The sequence below is a fragment of the Podarcis muralis genome, chromosome 14, assembly GCF_964188315.1.
Source record: "Podarcis muralis chromosome 14, rPodMur119.hap1.1, whole genome shotgun sequence".
Classification (NCBI taxonomy): domain Eukaryota; kingdom Metazoa; phylum Chordata; class Lepidosauria; order Squamata; family Lacertidae; genus Podarcis; species Podarcis muralis.
In genome coordinates, this window is record NC_135668.1 from 18973832 (window position 1) to 18992775 (window position 18944).

The window sequence follows — 18944 nt, forward strand, 5'->3', positions numbered from 1 at the left end:
TCAGAGTGAGGCAATGAGAAGCAGGGAAGAGGAGGTGGAGAGGAGGTGGAGATCTCATTCCTTATTAGGTTGGCCTGCAGGTGTTTCCATCATCCCATCCACTCCCTGCCTGTACTCATGATTTTTTCTACCAACAGAGGACAATACTTGAAGGTTCAGATGAACTGTGATATATATGGTCCACTGAAAGCTTATGCCACAAATCTGCTAAGACTTTTTAAGGCACCGGAGGCCCCTTTTTCAAGTTGCAGACCAGAAAGCTTGGGAAATGGCTGCTGGATCTCCATAAGCATGCATGGGATTTCATAGACTTGTAGAGTTGGAAGGGACCCTAAGGGTCATCTAGTCCAACCCCCTGCAATGCAGGAATCTCAGCTAAAGCATCCATAGCAGGTGGCCATTTGATTGTGCAAAGCAATCTTCCTTCCCAGTGTATCATTAAACAAACAAACCTTGCAGCAGGGATCAGCACCAATGGTGCTGGTTTGGACCATACGGCTTGCCTCTGGCCCTGCTGAACTCTGACACCCAGGAAAAGGGGGATCATTTCACACATTACGTTTTTTCTAGGTGCATGTGTAACATCCCCACCCTGCCTGAGTATATGCATTAAAATGTAAGCATGAATGGAAACACATGTATCATACAGGTACAACATATCAGTTAAGATGGATTAGCTGAGCTGTCAAGGGAGAGACATAGCTTAGAGGTAGAGCATCTCCACTGAGTGTAGGAAGACTCATGATAAATCCTCAGCATCTCCAGGTAGGACCTAAAGAGGTCATCATCTGCAACCCCAGAGGACCACTGCCTGTCAGTTCAGACAATACTAAGCTAGTTGGACCAGTAGTCTGACTTGATATGAGGGAGCTCCCTATGTTCTTAAGTACATTCAGTGAGAAGCTTGGGTTTACTCTGTCATAATACATGGAATGGCTTTAAGCAAGGCCTAGTGCAGACAACATACCTTTTATCTTTAGAAAACCACAAAGAGAAGGGCATAAAAGTGTTTCAGAGAAGGGAAGGCGATGGGGAAAACCGTAAATTTAAGGGTGAAACACGTACTTTACGTTAGTGTTGGTGCAGATGATGTACTCAATCTCGTCCGAATAAGGGTTCTGAAATGTGAAGCTGCTGGTCCGGATTAGCATCCATTCCCGGTTCTTGGTACGAAAGCGATACATCACAGAGAGCACCTGTCCTTTCAGTTTAACAACCTGCAGAGGCCATTGTAAAAGAAGAAGAAGAGGAGGAGTAGTTTGGATTTGATATCCCGCTTTATCACTACCTTAAGGAGTCTCAAAGCGGCGAACATTCTCCTTCCCCTTCCTTCCCCACAACAAACACTCTGTGAGGTGAGTGGGGCTGAGATACTTCAGAGAAGTGTGACTAGCCCAAGGTCACCCAGCAGCTGCATGTGGAGGAGCGGGGAAGCGAAACTGGTTCACCAGATTACAAGTCTACTGCTCTTAACCACTACACCACACTGGCTCTCACGGAGAGAAGGTGGCGGAGGTGAGATCAGTAACTGATATGGGCTGTGCTCCCAAGGAGCAATATTTGTGATTGTAGGGGAGCCCTATATACAACAGAAGGTGCTTCTCCTCCTTTTTACATAGTTCTGTAGATCTTTCAGGTGATGAGGCAAGCTGCTTTTACAATGGAAGGGCAGCTTGCCTCATCCAGCAAAAACGACAGAGAACATTTTGGTAGACAGATCCCTTAAGTACACATAAACACAAATGGCCCCTTTGTGGGCACTAGCATGAATGGGTGTTGGTACCATAGGCCCTTTTCGATATACAGTCCACAGTTCAACCTTAACACCTACTACTGTACGTATTTTTCATGGAAATAACAGACAGGGCCTATGAATCTTCAAGGCATGACCTGTCTTGGCATAAGCCTCAGTTTCAAGATGGCCACCAACTTCCCACTGTGGAGTCCTTTCCTTTAGCCATTTGCATTGGGGTTTCCAAATAAGACTCATTCCATCTTGTTTACCTGAAGAGAACCCACATCCTGACAGCAAGTCATTATTATATATTTTTGCATTCATATCTTGTTTTTCCTCCCTGGAGTTCAAAGAGATTATCTGCTCCCCCACCCCCTTTAAACAATCCTATGAGAGTGAGAATCGTGGCTGAATAGGAATTTTGAACCCAGGTTTCCCAGTTCCAAGTATGGAGCTCTGTCTACCACACAACACTGCCTTTTGGGATTAACTGGTTGAGGGACCTGCTGTAAACTGGTTGGGGATCTATGAGTAAAGTGGAATCTTCAGTTCCAATAGAACAGGCAGAATTGGAAAGGAGTTTCTTCTTTTTTCCTTCCCCTTTTACAGTTCCCAGAAATTCATGCCTGGGAGAAAAAAAACCCCAAAGAGCTCATGCTTTATTTAAAATAAATCTCTAGCTTCAATCAGATGAGCCATATCCTTTGAACAACAACTTTCTACTGCCACACCCAACAATGGGATCGTAAAATGAAACAGAACAGTGTGTAAATGGCCAGCTGAACTGTTTCCTAACGGGTATTATTAGATAGCCATCCTCTCCAATTTTTGATACAAAATTCTCCTTGTTGTTTTTGGCCTCCAAGTGCCTCATTCAGACTTAATTTTTCCCACCCCTGACGAACGACTTTATCTTTGACAGGAAGTAAAAACCCTGAAACGGACACTGGCCAAACACTCCAAAATCCCTCACCACACAATCTTGCCTTAAACAGCTCCTGATAAGGCCAGAAATTCAAAAACATCTGATTTTCAGTGGCTTATTATACCCACTGTTAATCTTGTAACAACGTATTGATTGCCAGGGCCTTTGATGAGATAATCTCAGAGTTATATCTTAAGAGGCTCCCCTGCATAACAAATCACAGAAATTAAAACAAAAATATTGGGAGATCAGTTGCTTCCCTGACTTTATTATTATCATCCCACTTTCATTTTTTTGGAAGCAAAAATTATATCTATGGATAAATGTCCCTAATAGAACAAAACATTTCTGAGTTTGCTTGTTTTTTGCAGATCTGCAGAATGAAGAGGGTAGGGAGAAGGGTAGGGAGGTGAGCAGAGTGGGGAAAGGTGTGCAATAGTGTGGACCCAACATGGGATGAAAAAAGTAAGCTGGTCCCCAATCTGAATGAGATGTACAAGAGCTTGGCACTGGTAAGGAATAGCAGAACTGTTAGCAATTTGAACGGTGAACAACGGCAAGAAATAGCCTGTAAAACAGCAAGCCAGTCAGCAACATGAATGGGGAAACGAAGGTGACTAAGACTATTGCACATTACCTAGGATTCAAAATACAATGTGAAGTAACTACCGTATTTTTCGCCCTATAGGATGCACTTTTCCCCCTCCAAAAATGAAGGGGAAATGTGTGTGTGTCCTATGGGGCGAATGCAGGCTTTCGCTGAAGCCTGGGGAGCGAGAGGGGTTGGTGCACACCGACCCCTCTCGCTCTCCAGGCTTCGCACACCTCTCCGCAAGCAGCGGGAGCCCAGCGCTGGGCTCCCGCTGCTTGCGGAGAGTTGCCTGCATGCTGAAACCTGTGCGCACTGAGCTCAGCGCGTCCAGCCTTTGCGCACCTCTCCGCAAGCAGCGGGAGCCAGCACTGGGCTCCCACGGCTTGCAGAGAGCTGCCTGTTTGGGGGCTGGGGTTGGGGGAAGCTCAGGCTTCCCCCGCCCCCGCCCCGCGCCTGGGGAAAAAAATAATTTCCCCCCCTTTATTTCCCCCCCAAAAAACTAGGTGCGCCTTATGGGACGGTGCGTCCTATAGGGTGAAAAATACGGTATTCAAAAACTCAATCCTTGCAATAATTACACATTCCCTTTGGCTGATAAGATCCTGAATAAGCAGTGTCTCTTTCGCAAGGCAAAAATATTTTGGGAGAATAAACCAGGAATGGTTTTCACCCTTTATATATTGTTGGAAATACAACAGCAGGGATTATTTAATAAGCAACCTTAGGGTTAATTCTGCTAACTGTTTAAGTCACCAGCACCCTCTTGGTTGCCAGCAACCAGTCAGAATGCCATGATTCTTGCTGGGTTGGCTCGCACACACTGATTGGCTGTGTAGTTCTGAGGGAGTTTCCTCCTGTATGTGCTGTTGAATATCTTCCTGCTGTGAACTAGGCAAGAAACATAAAACCTCTCTGCTTATTCATCCTCCTATTATTTACTCTATCCGGTTTACTTTATCCAGTTTCTTTTCTCTCTGAACTTCATTTGCGTTTTTCAAGCCACTCTGCTAACTTATATAACCCATTAAAATTAGCCGTCCACATTTCAACTGGAAAATTTGAATTCCAGTAACCGTCCGAAGTCGATACATAGTACTCGCTGTTAAATATGGCAAGAAAAGCATCTGGAAGGTGTGACTGGTAACATGCCAAATTGCTTGGCAAAACACATGCTGGATCAATCAGATTCAATTTGTCGTACAATGACATGAATTCTGATTATATATCACTGGTGCTCTAGAAACCCAAAACTAGGCTTGGAATTGCTTCCATATGCTTGTATGTTTCTGCTGGAGAATCTATATGCTACATTTGAATTCTTTGTATTGAAAGCCAAAATATTCAGAAACTATACATTTATTCTTGGTGATTTTAAGTAAACAACTTTTTTTTTATTAAAAAAAATCAATTATATCGTAGGGGTGGTATTTTCTAAACATGTTAATTGACAGCTTAAGTATGTTTGGCCCTGTTTAAATTGGCAGAGAAACACCCACTGACTCCTGCAACGAGAGTTGAGCCAACACAGCGTATATTTCAAAACATTGCCTTTTATAAAATTTGGTCAACGGCCTCAAGTAGCAACAAGGGACAGTGACTTCTTCGTGGTGGCTCCAAAGCAATGGAACTCCTTCTGCAGGGATGCCCGCCTCAGTTCTCCCCTTATGGCCTTTATGGATATTTTTACGTTCTTTTATGGCAGGGGTGAGGAACCTGTGGCCCTCCAGAGGTTGTTGGGACTCCAACTCTCATTGGATTCAGCCAGCATGGCCAATGCTCAGGGATGATGGCAGTTGAATCCCAGTAACATTAGCAGAGCCACAGGTTCCTCCTCCTTGGTTTATTACCACTGCTTGCTGCTTTTAGCCATTTCTGCCATCTGATTCCATTTGTTTTAGAAAATGTCTAAGGAAACACAATGTGTGACATGACCTCATCATATTGTGAGTTTCCTTGTCTCCATGGGCCATGGGTGGGCAGGGGATAATTCAGAGCACAATGACATTGCATCACATGTTGAATTCCACCAGATGGTATTTGGTAGACCTTCACTGTGGCTTGGCATGATGTGACTTAGCCTATTGACTTGTTACAGGACACTGGACAATTATTATTTTACAAATGAACATGGATTCCAACTTGATTTTTCCCCATGGAAACCCAACATTGCAGTTGCTGTACCACACTGGTACTTAATATTCAAACTATAAGCCAGTGTTGTTGGTTCAATGTGATACCAACTGCTTGGTGCCACCACTGGTGTAGACACCATGTGTGTAATGTGATTGTACAATGACTGTTTAAGGTAGTAATCCAGCAACCATCTGCGTGTTTATAAAAGATACAGTGATTCATGAGTGAGTCTGCTTTAGGATTTTAGCATTAATGGAGAGAGATACCCAGGCTACCTAATATACCCATATATAACCAAGGGTTATAAATAATAATAATAATAATAATAATAATAATAATAATAATAATAATAAATTTTATTCATATCCCACCCTCCCCAGCCGAAGCCGGGCTCAGGGCGGCTAACAACAATAAAGCAATACAACAGTACAACACAACACAACACAACACTCTAAAACCATTCATTATAAAATTAATCCAAATCAAACCAATGGCAACCATTGGGCCAGAGCTCCGCGAAGATTGCCGAAGGAGGGAGTCAGGCTGTGCCCTGGCCAAAGGCCTGGTGGAACAACTCTGTCTTGCAGGGCCCTAGTCTCTTGTGACAGAGTGTTCCACCAGATCGGAGCCACAGCCGAAAAAGCCCTGGCTCTAGTTGAGGCCAGCCTAACCTCTCTGTGGCCTGGGACCTTCAAGATGTTTTTATTTGAAGACCGTAAGTTTCTCTGTGGGACATAGCAGGAGAGGCGGTCCCGTAGGTACAAGGGTCCTAGGCTGTATAGGGTTTTAAAGGTTAAAACCAGCACCTTAAACCTGATCCTGTACTCCACCGGGAGCCAGTGCAGCTGGTATAGCACCGGGTGAATGTGATCTCACAGCGAGGACCCCGTGAGGAGTCTCGCTGCAGCATTCTGCACCCGCTGGAGTTTCTGGGTCAGTCTCGAGGGCAGCCCCACGTAGAGCGAGTTACAATAATCCAGTCTGGAGGTGACTGTCGCGTGGATCACAGTGGCTAGGTCAGGGCGAGAGAGGTAAGGAGCCAACTGCTTAGCTTGGCGGAGATGGAAAAATGCCGCCTTTGTTATAGCTGCAATCTGCGCCTCCATGGAAAGGGAGGTGTCGAAGATTACACCCAAACTCTTAACGGACGGTGCTGGCACTAATTGCACCCCCGCAAGAGATGGGAGTTGCCCCCCCAATCCCATATCGCCCCGTCCCAGCCACAGGACCTCTGTCTTCGAAGGATTTAGCTTCAACCGGCTCCCACGTAACCATCCAGCCACAGCTTCCAAACATCTGGTCAGTGTGTCTGGGGCCGAGTCAGGATGGACATCCATCAACAGATAGAGTTGGGTGTCATCGGCATACTGATGGCAACCCAGCCCAAAACTCTGAACAAGCTGGGCGAGGGGGCGCATAAAGATGTTGAAGAGCATCGGGGAGAGTATAGTTGTCTGTCTAAATTATACTTTTATATATGTATAATGTATCTATATACTTGGATAACACAATACCCAACAGTACTGGTGTTAAAAGTAACTGAGGAACGAGGCACAGTTCCTAGGTAAAACGTTACCTGCTGGAAGCTCTCTCTTAAATGGCTTTGATCTTCTGGATGGCAGAATTCTATAATGTCTTTCCCCAAAAGGTCCTAGTAAAGCATCCACAAAAGGAGAAAAACAGAAATGTAAAAATTACAAACAAGTTTCCAAACTCCATAGGGCGTCAGATAAGTTTCAGTATCGGTATAGCTATTATAGATAGCTAGATTCAGAGACAAAATGCAACAGTCGCTCTAAGTAGGATCTGTATTCTTTCAGCTGCTCCAACCTTAAGACCTATGCAGTGAAAGTACTACAGTGGTACCTCGGGTTAAGTACTTAATTCGTTCCGGAGGTCCGTTCTTAACCTGAAACTGTTCTTAACCTGAAGCACCACTTTAGCTAATGGGGGCCTCCTGCTGCTGCCACGCCACCGGAGCATGATTCCTGTTCTCATCCTGAAGCAAAGTTCTTAACCCGAGGTACTATTTCTAGGTTAGCAGAGTCTGTAACCTGAAGCGTCTGTAACCCGAGGTACCACTGTATTATTATTTTTACTTTACAGCTACTTTTCTTCCAAGTAGTTTAAGATGGCATACATGGTTCTTCCTTCTCCCCATTTCATCTTCAAAACATCTTGTGGTGTAAGTTAGGCTGAGGGAAAGTAACTGGCTCAAAGTCACCCAGTGAGCTTCATGACTTGAGTTGGGATTTGAACTCTGGTCTCCCAAGTCCTAGTCTGACACTCTAACGAATATTTCACACTGACTGTATTCTGCAGTAAGCTGTACAAATGCGCTAATTTATATGTATAGATGCCTCTGAGAAATCAAGCTGGTGGGTGGCTGAGGTCTCATCAGCACTGTGCTTTATGGAGCACCCAAAAGCAGTTTTTAAAAAGTGGGGAAGGAGTGGGAATGTTGGGGGCCCCTGTAAAAGACCCCGGGTTTGGACTCCCAAGCCACTCCCCAACACATTTGGCTCAAAGGCATGCAGTCAGTTAAGGTCCCATCTGTCAGTTTGCATTTCTTGGTGCAGAAAGTATTGATCTGATGTGTAGAGATCTTTCCTATTCTAATAAATTCAAGAGGGTTCTGGAAGTTTCTCTGTGTGAAAGAAGCAGAAGGTTCATGATGTTTGGGTTATTTCTTCATAGAAGCAGAGTACAGCTGGTGTAAACTGGTTTTGTTATCTCTTCTGTCAAGGTCATGCTGACTATAAAAGTAAGGCCAGAAGGAGCCTGGGTTTCATTTTCTCTTACTATCTCTCTTCCTTCTGGTGTGGTGTTCTGTTCATAGTGCTAAGGTTTAGACTTAATATAAGTAAGTTTAAGCTAAGTCTGCTGCAACTGGATTTCTTATGGACAGTCCCAATCCTGAATGTATTGGATTTGTGACCGTTATGCTCATTTGCCTTCAGAAGCAGTAAAGCTCTGCTGGATGTAATACAATTGCCTCTGGTCTACTTTGGGGGAATCCTGCAGCGTGTTTAAGTTCTTACTCTTACATTGGAATCTACTCTGGATCAATACTGAGTAGAATTTCATGACACCATCTGCCCTTCATGGGGGCTGTTAAGGATTCTAAGAGCTGTTAGGTAGAGTTGCCATATTCCCCAAATGTTAGGATATTTCTGTTCCACCTTAAAAGGGAGCAGGCTGTGAGTCACAGAGTCTGCGTATTTCCTGTTGCATAGGATGTTTATGTTTTCAGTTGCTTTCGTTTTCTTCCTTCGTGCCTGAACGCTGTAGCAGGCAGTCATGTCTTTTCTTTGTTCTGACCAACGTTGAATAAACTGTAAATATGCTCTCCTGCTGTGCATCTTTTGCTGTGTGGATTCTGCTGAAAGAGTGTGCACCAGCCTAAGAATGTGGCAATCTATTTCTGAGGCTTCGTGTCGCTAATTGCTGATACTGCGTGACTGCGTGACTACGGGAGATCGATGGATCGTCCGGCAGCCGGCTTGGGGGCTCAGATGGACTTTATCTCCCTGGCAGTATCCCAACACCAAAGTGCAAATCCAAAGTGTTGAGCTTTTTCTTCCCCCCTTTCTTCCCTTTATTTTTTTTCCTTTTTCTTGAAGCTCTTGAGCTTGTTTTGGGAACATCTCTCCCCCCCCCCCCATCTATGTCTTTGGCCTTTTAAAAAATTATTAACCCCCCTTGCCATACGTCCGGGTTTCCTCGGACATTTTGCTGATTTGCCGAAAATCTGCCCGGACGCCGTTTTCCTGCCTGATTCTCGGACGTATAGCAGCCCTACATTAGGAGACCTATATTTCTCTCACAGAGCTACAATTCCCATGAAGGTAATGAGCAGACCTGGGGTTGATAGCCAATGACACTGATGCATCTTGGATCCACAAAGGTGATGATTCCGTCTGAGTTGTGTCTGGACAAGAATTCTGTGGGAACAGACATTCCATTCATGTCCATGCACATCGGGGAACTGGTAACCTGGGGGAAACAATATGAGATGCTAAATTCCAAGGAAAGGGAAGATCTCCATGTAGAGTCTGATTTCTGCCTGCAATAAAATCTGTTGAGGTATTGCCCACATTTTAAACTTTCACCCCACTCACGTGACTTCCCTCTTAGAGCAGGTAACATCATTCAAACACACAAGCAAAAAGCACAAGGGATATCTAGTGTCCAGCAGAATTAAGAAAGAATAATTCATGGGCCATTTTCAAGTTGCGCTGTTCCAAGTGTCTCACACAGTAAACAAATACCATACAGAAATAAATCTTAAGTCAATACACTTATTATAAGATGATCAAGACTCTCAGGATGTCAAGTGTTTATCTGAAAGCTACTGCTTCATCAAAGTAAAATGGTTTTGTTTAAAATAATCAAAGGTCTTTGAAAGCGGTCTAAATAAACCCTGGAGTCGAATTTTAAAATAGTTTTATTACATTTTGAGCTATGCAAACTGTAATCAACCGCATAAAATAAAAGTCAAAGAGGTTGGTTGTTGTTTTTTTTTAAAAAAGCACGCAGTGTTTTCATGCTCACATTGCCTCACATTTACACACAATATTTCTTATTGAGCCAGCTAGAGGCCTGTTTTAAAACCTGTAGGCAAAGATGGAACTCTCTCTCACTCAGCTACTCTAGAGCAGGGGTTGCGAAAATGGCACCCACAGCTGCAAATTCATCTGCAGAAGCCTTCTCTGGTCCCCAAAGCGTCCCTTCCCCTCAATGAAATTAGGCTTGAAAGAATCATTCTTTTGTAGCCAACATAATGGGTGGTGTTGTGGTATTTGGTTGTGGGAGGGGAAAGGTGTGGCGTCCACAGCAGTTTCTCCAGTTTGCCCCAAAAGCTTGATGACCCCTGCTCTAGAGGACTGGGCCATTGCAGGTGAGGACCTAACCCTCCGCGCTGTCCAAATGTACTTCATATTAACGGAAGCACTTTGAGCAGAACTTCCCAGGCTGAACACAACTTCTCCTCTGCCCCAAAGCAGCTCATGGGATAGAAGTGCGACTTCCTTCATCCATGCCTTGCTCCAAGGAATGCAAGGATCATGTTGCAACTAATGGCTGCAACTGAAGGTATAGCCAAATTCAAACAATACAAAAAAACGAGCCAAGGCGAGACTTGAACTCATATGCTCCCCCCATCCTGCCTTGTGCATGCAATGAGTTTAGAGGGTTCCACTTCTGTTTTTAAACCATCTAATGTTCCACGTCACGTCCAAACTCAGGGAACTGTGAGTTGTTTAAACTATGGTTAGTATTCATTAGCCACGACTGAACTGTGGTTGCAGATACTGGCTTGTTCTGACATCATGGTTTAAATAAACTGCAGTCCCCAGAATTTGGGCATCGTGCAGAACTGTGGACAGTTTAAAACTAAATGTGGGTGTTTCTGATCTCTTCCTTGGGCATGTAAAAGAGGAGAAGGAAGGAGGAAGCTCACTGTGGCCTGTGTGTAAAAGGTACAGGTAAAGGGACCCCTGACCATTAGGTCCCGTCATGACCGACTCTGGGGTTGCGCTCTCATCTTGCTCTATAGGCCGAGGGATCCGGCGTTTGTCTGCAGACAGCTTCTGGGTTGTGTGGCCAGCATGACTAAGCCGCTTCTGGCGAACTAGAGCAGTGCAAGGAAACGCCGTTTACCTTCCCGCCGGAGCGGTACCTATTTATCTACTTGCACTCTGATGTGCTTTCGAACTGCTAGGTTGGCAGGAGCTGGGACCAAGCAATGGGAACTCACCCCGTCACAGGGATTCGAACTGCTGACCTTCTAATCGGCAAGTCCTAGGCTCTGTGGTTTGTGGCCTGTGTGTATTTCATACTTAATTAAAAAAAAGTTAAGGACAGACAGCCCTGGCTGATAGCATATTTAAAGAGCAGTCCACTCTAACCCTTTCTTGTGGCAGTAACATGGCCACTCAAGAGTTCTGGGAATGCAAAGGACTTTATGAGGAAATCAGCAATTTGTTTTTCAGGCTGCAAGCAATATCTCTTTCCTACGACCTCTTCTCCATACCCCACAGTGCCAGATCGGTTTCTCGGGTACGGACAGCACGTACAATGCTCCTTTCCTTTCCTTAAAACTGTCCCCTAAACAGCAAGTGTCAGGATGTCAGTCTAAGGAAAAACAAGACTTCCAGCTGAATGATTTACTTCCTGGGGGAAAGGAGTTAATAATTTCTGCCCCCTCCAACTTCTCTGCGATTAAACCTGCCCTTATCCCATCGCATGCCATGATCTCCTCGGCTGCTCACAGTGAGCCTTCTATAAGAGATGTTTGGTTGCTCCATATGGACAACAGTTTGTTTTGGCAGCTGTATCATCTGCAAAACATCCACACTGGCTCCCTTCATCTCCATCACTTTGGGATCTTCAAGTGTGATTAAGACCGCAGTGCAAAGATGCACTTCCTTGGAAGTGCGGATGGGAGAGGAATTCAATTGTTTGCATTTCAGTGAGAAATCATCTGTTTTGCACTTCTCAAACCAACATGTGAACTGAAACACAACTACCCTTAAAAATTTGCACTTAGAATCATAGAATTGGAAGGGATCCCAAGGGTTTTCTAGTCCACGCCCCCCGCAATGCAGGAATCTCAACTAAAGCATCCATAACAGATGACCATCTAATCTCTGCTTAAAAACCTCCAAGGAAAGTAGGAACTTCTCCAAGTTTTGCAATGCAGCTCTTCAGCTAAACGGTGTGTACAAAAACACATGTACTGGATGGGGGAACGCATTATATTTGGGTTAATTGCTTGAAAAATACGTATGCCAGTCAAAATTGCATAGAAAAATACAGTGGTGCCCCGCAAGACGAATGCCTCGCAAGACGGAAAACCCGCTAGACGAAAGGGTTTTCCGTTTTTGAGTTGCTTCGCAAGACGAATTTCCCTATGGGATTGCTTTGCAAGATGAAAACGTCTTGCGAGTCTTGCCATTCCCCCCCCCCGCTTCCCCCCTTTTCCTAAGCCGCTAAGCTGCTAATAGCCTTTTAGCAGCTCATCCGCTAAGCCTTTAATAGGCGCTAAGCCGCTAATAGCGCTAATCCGCTAAGCGGGTTGCTTCGCAAGACGAAAAAACCGCTAGACGAAGAGAATCGCGGAATGGATTCTTTTCGTCTTGCGAGGCACCACTGTATGTGCGATAAGAAAAAAGTGCACTAAAATCTCAAGATTTTAATGATGTTTTTAAAAGCGCGGTTTGATGAGGAAATGTGGAAAACTGAATTTAAGATTGGAAAAGCTGGGAGAAGTGAAATCGACGTTTGTCCATTCCTACTTGGAAGTAAGCTCTTCCAAAACCAGTGGGTGAAATAACCGAACCAAGACCTTTTCAGCTGCACATCTAAGGTGCCACACATACTGATGTTTTTTACTTTGTGAGGGATTGCTGTATTCGTATTTTTCACAAACGCAACTGTCGCTCAGGGGTAATTGTGCATTTCTTCACCACGCAACTGTGTGACACACATCGCTGCCGGTTATAACTGTGCAGGCAGTGGGTGGTGTTTGAAAGGTACAGTGGTGCCTCGCAAGACGAAAATAATCCGTTCCGCGAGTCTCTTCATCTAGCGGTTTTTTCGTCTTGCGAAGCAACCCTATTAGCGGCTTAGCGGATTAGCGCTATTAGCGGTTTAGCGGCTTAGCGGCTATTAAAGGCTTAGCGGCTTAGCGGCTAAAAGGCTATTAGCGGCTTAGCGGCTTAGAAAAAGGGGGGGGGGGAGCGAAAAAAATCGCAAGACTCGCAAGACGTTTCCGTCTTGCGAAGCAAGCCCATAGGGAAAATTGTCTTGCGAAGCAAATCAAAAACGGAAAACCCTTTCGTCTAGCGGGTTTTTCGTGCTGCCAGGCATTCGTCTTGCGGGGCACCACTGTATTTTTTACGCAAACGGTCATTTGTGTATAGAACGTGCTAGCCTTTTCCTGCTTTCCCCGCTTAATGCATGTCCACCTCAACATGACTATTTAATATTAAACGAATATTGAGGTGATTCTCAAGTTGAACCCCATCCTTGTACTTTATAAGGAGGATGCGATTTGGGTTAGGTTGCAGGGGTGTATAGGAAGGCCATGGTGTACTTTTGTGTTCCTTCATTTTTGCTGCTGGGAGAAGGACCTGCACATAGCTATTATCAATCCATCAGTATGGACAATCGAAAAATTGGGTACGTAATGCATGGTACAATGCACTAATGAACACTCACCACAAACATAATCTGTAGCACCAGCAACATTTTCCATTTGTGGTTTCTGACCGCAGAGAACTGTGCAATACAGAGTGTGTTGAAAAAAGACCCCCTGCCTGCCAAAATGAGGAGGAACTTGGAATACAATCACAAACATCCCCCTCCTCTCCCCAGCGAACAGTGAAGGTTTAGGAAAATGGGCTTTAAATTAAGCACAGCTGCAGAGGTCCATACGAGAAGCAGCATCCCCCCCCAAAATTCAATAAAAAATACGGCCACCTTCAAGTTGTTAAGATAAAGAGAGATGATAAAACATCTGTCCCTTAGATTCACTCTCAGCCGCTTGAGCTTAAAGTTTAAAAGATGGGAGCGGAGAGGAAAGGGGTGGGAACGATGGCAAATCGGTTGGGCAGGACTGTGTGGTTGGTTCGTGTGGATGTACAATGACAACACAAGACAGCCAGCATAAAACAGCTTCTGAAGAATCCATGTAAAACAGGGGTCCCCAACCTGCGGCCCATGGGCCGGAAGTGGCCCATGAGTCGCCCCGAACCGAGCCGCCCACTTGGCGAGTCCCCTCGTACTGCGCTAAAACGGCGCGGCGCAACATGGGGACTCTCTTCTGCGGCTCTGGAAATTGCTTCTGCGCATGCCCAGACACCAGAAATTGTGTCTCTGCATGTCTGTGGCACCAGAAATCGCTTCTGCGCATGCCCAGACGCCAAAAATCGCTTTTGCGCAGGCACAATTTATAGCGTCTGGGCATGCGCAGAAGTGATTTCCAGCACCGCAGACATGCACAGACACAATTTCTGGTGTTGCGCTGTGCCAGCCTGGCCCACGAAGGATCTCCACGGGAGTGATCCGGCCCATGCCCGGTAAGCCTTGTTGACCCCTGATGTAAAAGGTAGCTTCATCTTACAATTAGCTGCGTCTTATGTGGAAGCACCAGTATAACATTTCCACACACATAAGCTAAGGAACTGCCCTCCAAGGATGAAGCCACCTGTTTTGTTATAATCAGGGACAAGTTCATGACTGCTGCAACACAATGAGTGTGAAAACCTTTACTTTCAAACAGACAGGATTTAGGATCAGGGTATTTGAAAGGGCATTGTTGGATTTCGACAACCTCTTGTTAAGGCCAGTTGATCACATCATAGGTGAGATTTGATGGGGAGTTCCAGTGGTCCATGGCAATAAAACATACAAACACCTTTGAAAACATTTTAAAGTATTTACCTGAAGCCTCCCAATTGCCACCAGGCAATATTTGCTGCCTTGTCCCACCTCGGCATCTTCTTCTGGTATAGTCATTCCTAAGAACAACAACAATGTAATAATTCCACTGTTATACAGGTTGTTGTTTTTTACATTTGTACGCTGTCTTTCTTCCAAGGAGCAGACAGCAGCTCTGAGCCCCTCATTTTCCTTCACACCAACCTAAAAGAAGTGCAGTAGTGAAAGGGAGCCCAACTCTGATAGATAGATAGATAGATAGATAGATAGATAGATAGATAGATAGATAGATGATAGATAGATAGATAGATAGATAGATATAGATGATAGATAGATAGATAGATAGATAGATAGATAGATAGATAGATAGATAGATAGATAGATGATAGATAGATAGATGATAGATAGATAGATAGATAGATGATAGATGATCGATAGATGATAGATAGATAGATAGATAGATAGATAGATAGATAGATAGATGCAGAGTAATGATGTCATTTACTAGAACATCAGGGGAACTGACAGACCCTCCTTGCTCTAGCAAGTGAATAAGGTGATAGAGGCTTTCAAAGTTTATTTTGGTTTAAGATAAGCACAGAGGAAGTTAGGGAATGAAGGAAATAATCCAGAAGAGGCTGGGTACTTTTTGTTTTATGGGGTTCCCACTTCACGCTAGCAGTTTATATGGCAACACATTTTTGCAAAAATTATTTGCATTTTAATTAAGTGCTAGTTGTTGCATTTCAGCTGGTTTAATGTATTTTGTTGGTGTCCAAAGTTTACAAGCCAAACTGACGTGGTCCGAAATAAGCATCGCTGTGATCAATGAAGATTGCTCCCAGGGTGCATTCATGTATCATACTGGCTTCTTTAGGGCAGTTTTGTTTTTTTGCTTTTACTGTAGAACAAGAACTCTGCATTTTCTTTAAAAAAACCAAAAACGGATCACCAACATATTCTGTCATACTGAAAAGGAACCAGCAAACTGAAAAAATATGTGGGTGTTTCATTATGCTTTGTGTGTTTCCAACCTTTTAAATAGGATTTTATGTTCTAAACATGAAAAGAATAGAAAGGCATTCCAGAATACTATTTTTGGTGCCTCGGGGTTGCACAAATAGCGATGTTGGGTACATTAGCTGCCCACTAGTTTTCTAAATCTTTAACTAATCAGATTACCCAAAATGTGTTTTGGGGCCATAAACTTCCTACAAATGCTTGAGTGATTCTAAGCTATTTAAAGCCCCATTCCCCAGAGTTTCTTAGATTCACGTCGCACAAGAGTTATGAATTGCTCAGAAACATATTTTGGCATATTAGTCAAGTGGATTAGAAAGCAAGCCAGTATTTTGAAAAGAAATTCAATTCAAAGTATTTTAATCTCTTCTATATGGGCAGTAGTGTGTATGTAAGAGAGAGGAGGAGGGAGGGAGGATTTGGGGGGGGGGCCTGTGTATGCAGCACCCTCACCTGGAAGAATCAGGCCATGCAAATAGAATTCTCTTGCATCTGAATTTTGAATACAGTGGTACCTCGGGTTACATACACTTCAGGTTACATACACTTCAGTTTACAGACTCCGCTAACCCAGAAATATTACCTCGGGTTAAGAACTTTGCTTCAGGATGAGAACAGAAATTGTGCTCCGGCGGCGCGGCGGCAGTGGGAAGCCCCATTAGCTAAAGTGGTGCTTCAGGTTAAGAACAGTTTCAGGTTAAGTACGGACCTCCGGAACTAATTAAGTACTTAACCTGAGGTACCACTGTATTCTGTGCAAAGTGGAAATGGTAGCACTATCAGGCTGGTGGCCTCTCTTGCTGGTCGTGGGGCCCTGGCATTGCCTACTGCTCTCCCTTAAATACCAGGCAACAACATACACCTTGGCAGATTAGGCATGGTAAAGGTTACGTAAAGATAACAACAGCAGGTTCTACTTGTGGGTTTCTGCCATGCATTTGGTTGGCTCCTGTGAGTACAGGGTGCTGGACTAGTTGGGTCGCTGATCTGATCCAGCAGTGCTCTTGTACAGCTAGTGCCTTGGCAAACATGTGAGCCTTTGGCATGAGTCGAAGAGCAAGAACTAAAGGACAGTTATTCTTCAAAGTTACACGAATGTTTTGTGACCAGGTGGAATGGTCGCTGAGGGAAGCACTTCTGGAAGAGGAGAAGCCAAGGGTGCACCAGTCATTTGGCATAATGGTAAGTTTAGTGAGCCAGTGTGATATACAGTGGTACCTTCTAAGTTTTAATTTATATATTTTTTAACTGTTGCTATACCTGTATTGTCCCTGTTATACTTAATTGCAAATTCAATTGTATCCCTATCGTGTTTTATGACTTCCTTGATATTGTATGTGGGCTGAAACTGGTCTGTGACCGAAATAATAAAAATTCACAGTGGTACCTTAGTATTCAAATGGCTTGGCTCCTGAACAAATTGGCTCCCGAATACCGCAAACCCAGAAATGAGTGTTCCGATTTGCGAACGTTTTTTAGAAGCCGAATGTCCGACGCGGCTTCCGCAGCTTAACGAATTAAGTTCGAGAACCAATGTACCACTGTAGTAGTGTTTGGCATCAGAGATTTTCCTGCTGCTGTTGCTGATGCACTATTCACATCGCCAAGGCCTTAGTACAGCTGTCATATTCCTGGTATAGTCACATGTATGCTCCCAGCCAGTGAGGGAATCATATAGTGAACAGGATGGCATCACTACACCACAAAGCCAACCAGATTGGGCTAGGGGATGAGCTCACTAAAGGCAAATGAAGTCCATCGAACAGAGTGTGTGCAGTGCAAATGACCAGGCAGACATTTTCAAAAACAGTTTGCCTACTGTAAATGTAAAGAAACATAAATAAATGTCCAAAATTGAAACCTTGTTGAGAAATGAGGTTTTTGATAGATGGAGTACTGGAAAGGGGGGGAAAAGTAGATTAAATCTAAGTAGCAGATACTATTAAAGCAACACCATGTTGGAAAATTTATTAGCTGTGCTATCCCATCATATGCACAACTCATAAGAAATCAAGTAATTGGTCTGGTATTAATTAATTCATGACTCAATAGACCTTTCAGAGCAAATATGCCAAAAAATTAATCCAGTCACAACTCAGGTGCTACTATTGGTAAAAGTCCACCGTTTACATTTCTGGCTTGGGAAAAAAGTCATTCTTCTCCTGGCTGATAGTTGCAAAAAAGTAACTTTAGAACATTAGCAAGGATTTAAGGTGGATTACCACTTTTGTAATGTTATGTATAATTTTGCATACATATATGGCTACACCAGGAAGACTGATGCCTGACCATTATTTCATATTGGAAACACGGTTGAACCCAAATGCCAGCCCCATAGACCCCATTTCACGGCACCATATGGGTGTGGTATTTTGCATATCATGCAATGGGCAGAATTTGTTGTCATTGTGGAAGTGGGCTTACCATTTGGGGTATGTATGTAGTGCTTCTATTTAAATGACAGTAGCTATTTCTAAATACGGATTAGTCCATGCAATTTCTTTTGCAGACCTGTCTTCTTTTGTCCTTTGTTCTTCCGTGAAGGTGGCTAAAGGCAAGGAACAATCTCCTAACCTCAGTGTCCCCTCCCATTTGCAAATATTGAGATAATATCATTGAGCTCCTTTTCAGGGCTGTTGTAAAGATGGCTGGGCTAATGCAGATAATATACTTTGAGTAGTCAAAGGGTAGAGACAATGAGTGTTTGTTTTTGAAGAGTATTGCGAGTGGGTAGCACAATCTGTTCCACCCTGTGCTAGTTTTCTGCTTACATGGAGGTGTGTGTGAGGAGGGGTGTGTGTGGGTGTGTGTGTGTGTGTGTGTGTGTACATTAAATTTCCTACCCAAATTGGTTCAATTATTTCCTCCATCTCCAGTCATACCTGTCAAGCGTCCCTTATTTGGCGGGACAGTCCCTTATCCCAGTGCCATGTCCCGCTGCTGTCCCTTATTGAAGATGTCCCTTAAATAAGCTACTGAAGGTAATGGGGCCCTTTCTATGTCCAGCTGTGCTTTCTCAACAACAAATTGTTGCTGTTTTTTTGTGTTGAATATATGCTATATGGTAATTTATGGATCTAATAGGTATGTAAAGC

General features: G+C 44.0%; 1 protein-coding gene across 4 annotated transcripts in view; it reads right to left on the reverse strand.

Moving 5' to 3' along the window:
* The window catches only part of ARNT2 (aryl hydrocarbon receptor nuclear translocator 2), a 158148-nt gene that overhangs the window by 34008 nt on the left and 105196 nt on the right, over positions 1-18944 (reverse strand). For all 4 annotated transcript variants that reach the window (XM_077918873.1, XM_077918872.1, XM_077918874.1 and 1 more), the window contains exons 9-12: positions 14833-14909; positions 9247-9381; positions 6962-7036; positions 1066-1217 (exon numbers count right to left, since the gene is read on the reverse strand). In XM_077918873.1, coding sequence (XP_077774999.1) covers positions 1066-1217; positions 6962-7036; positions 9247-9381; positions 14833-14909 — 439 coding nt within the window. The remainder of the gene's footprint in view (positions 1-1065; positions 1218-6961; positions 7037-9246; positions 9382-14832; positions 14910-18944) is intronic.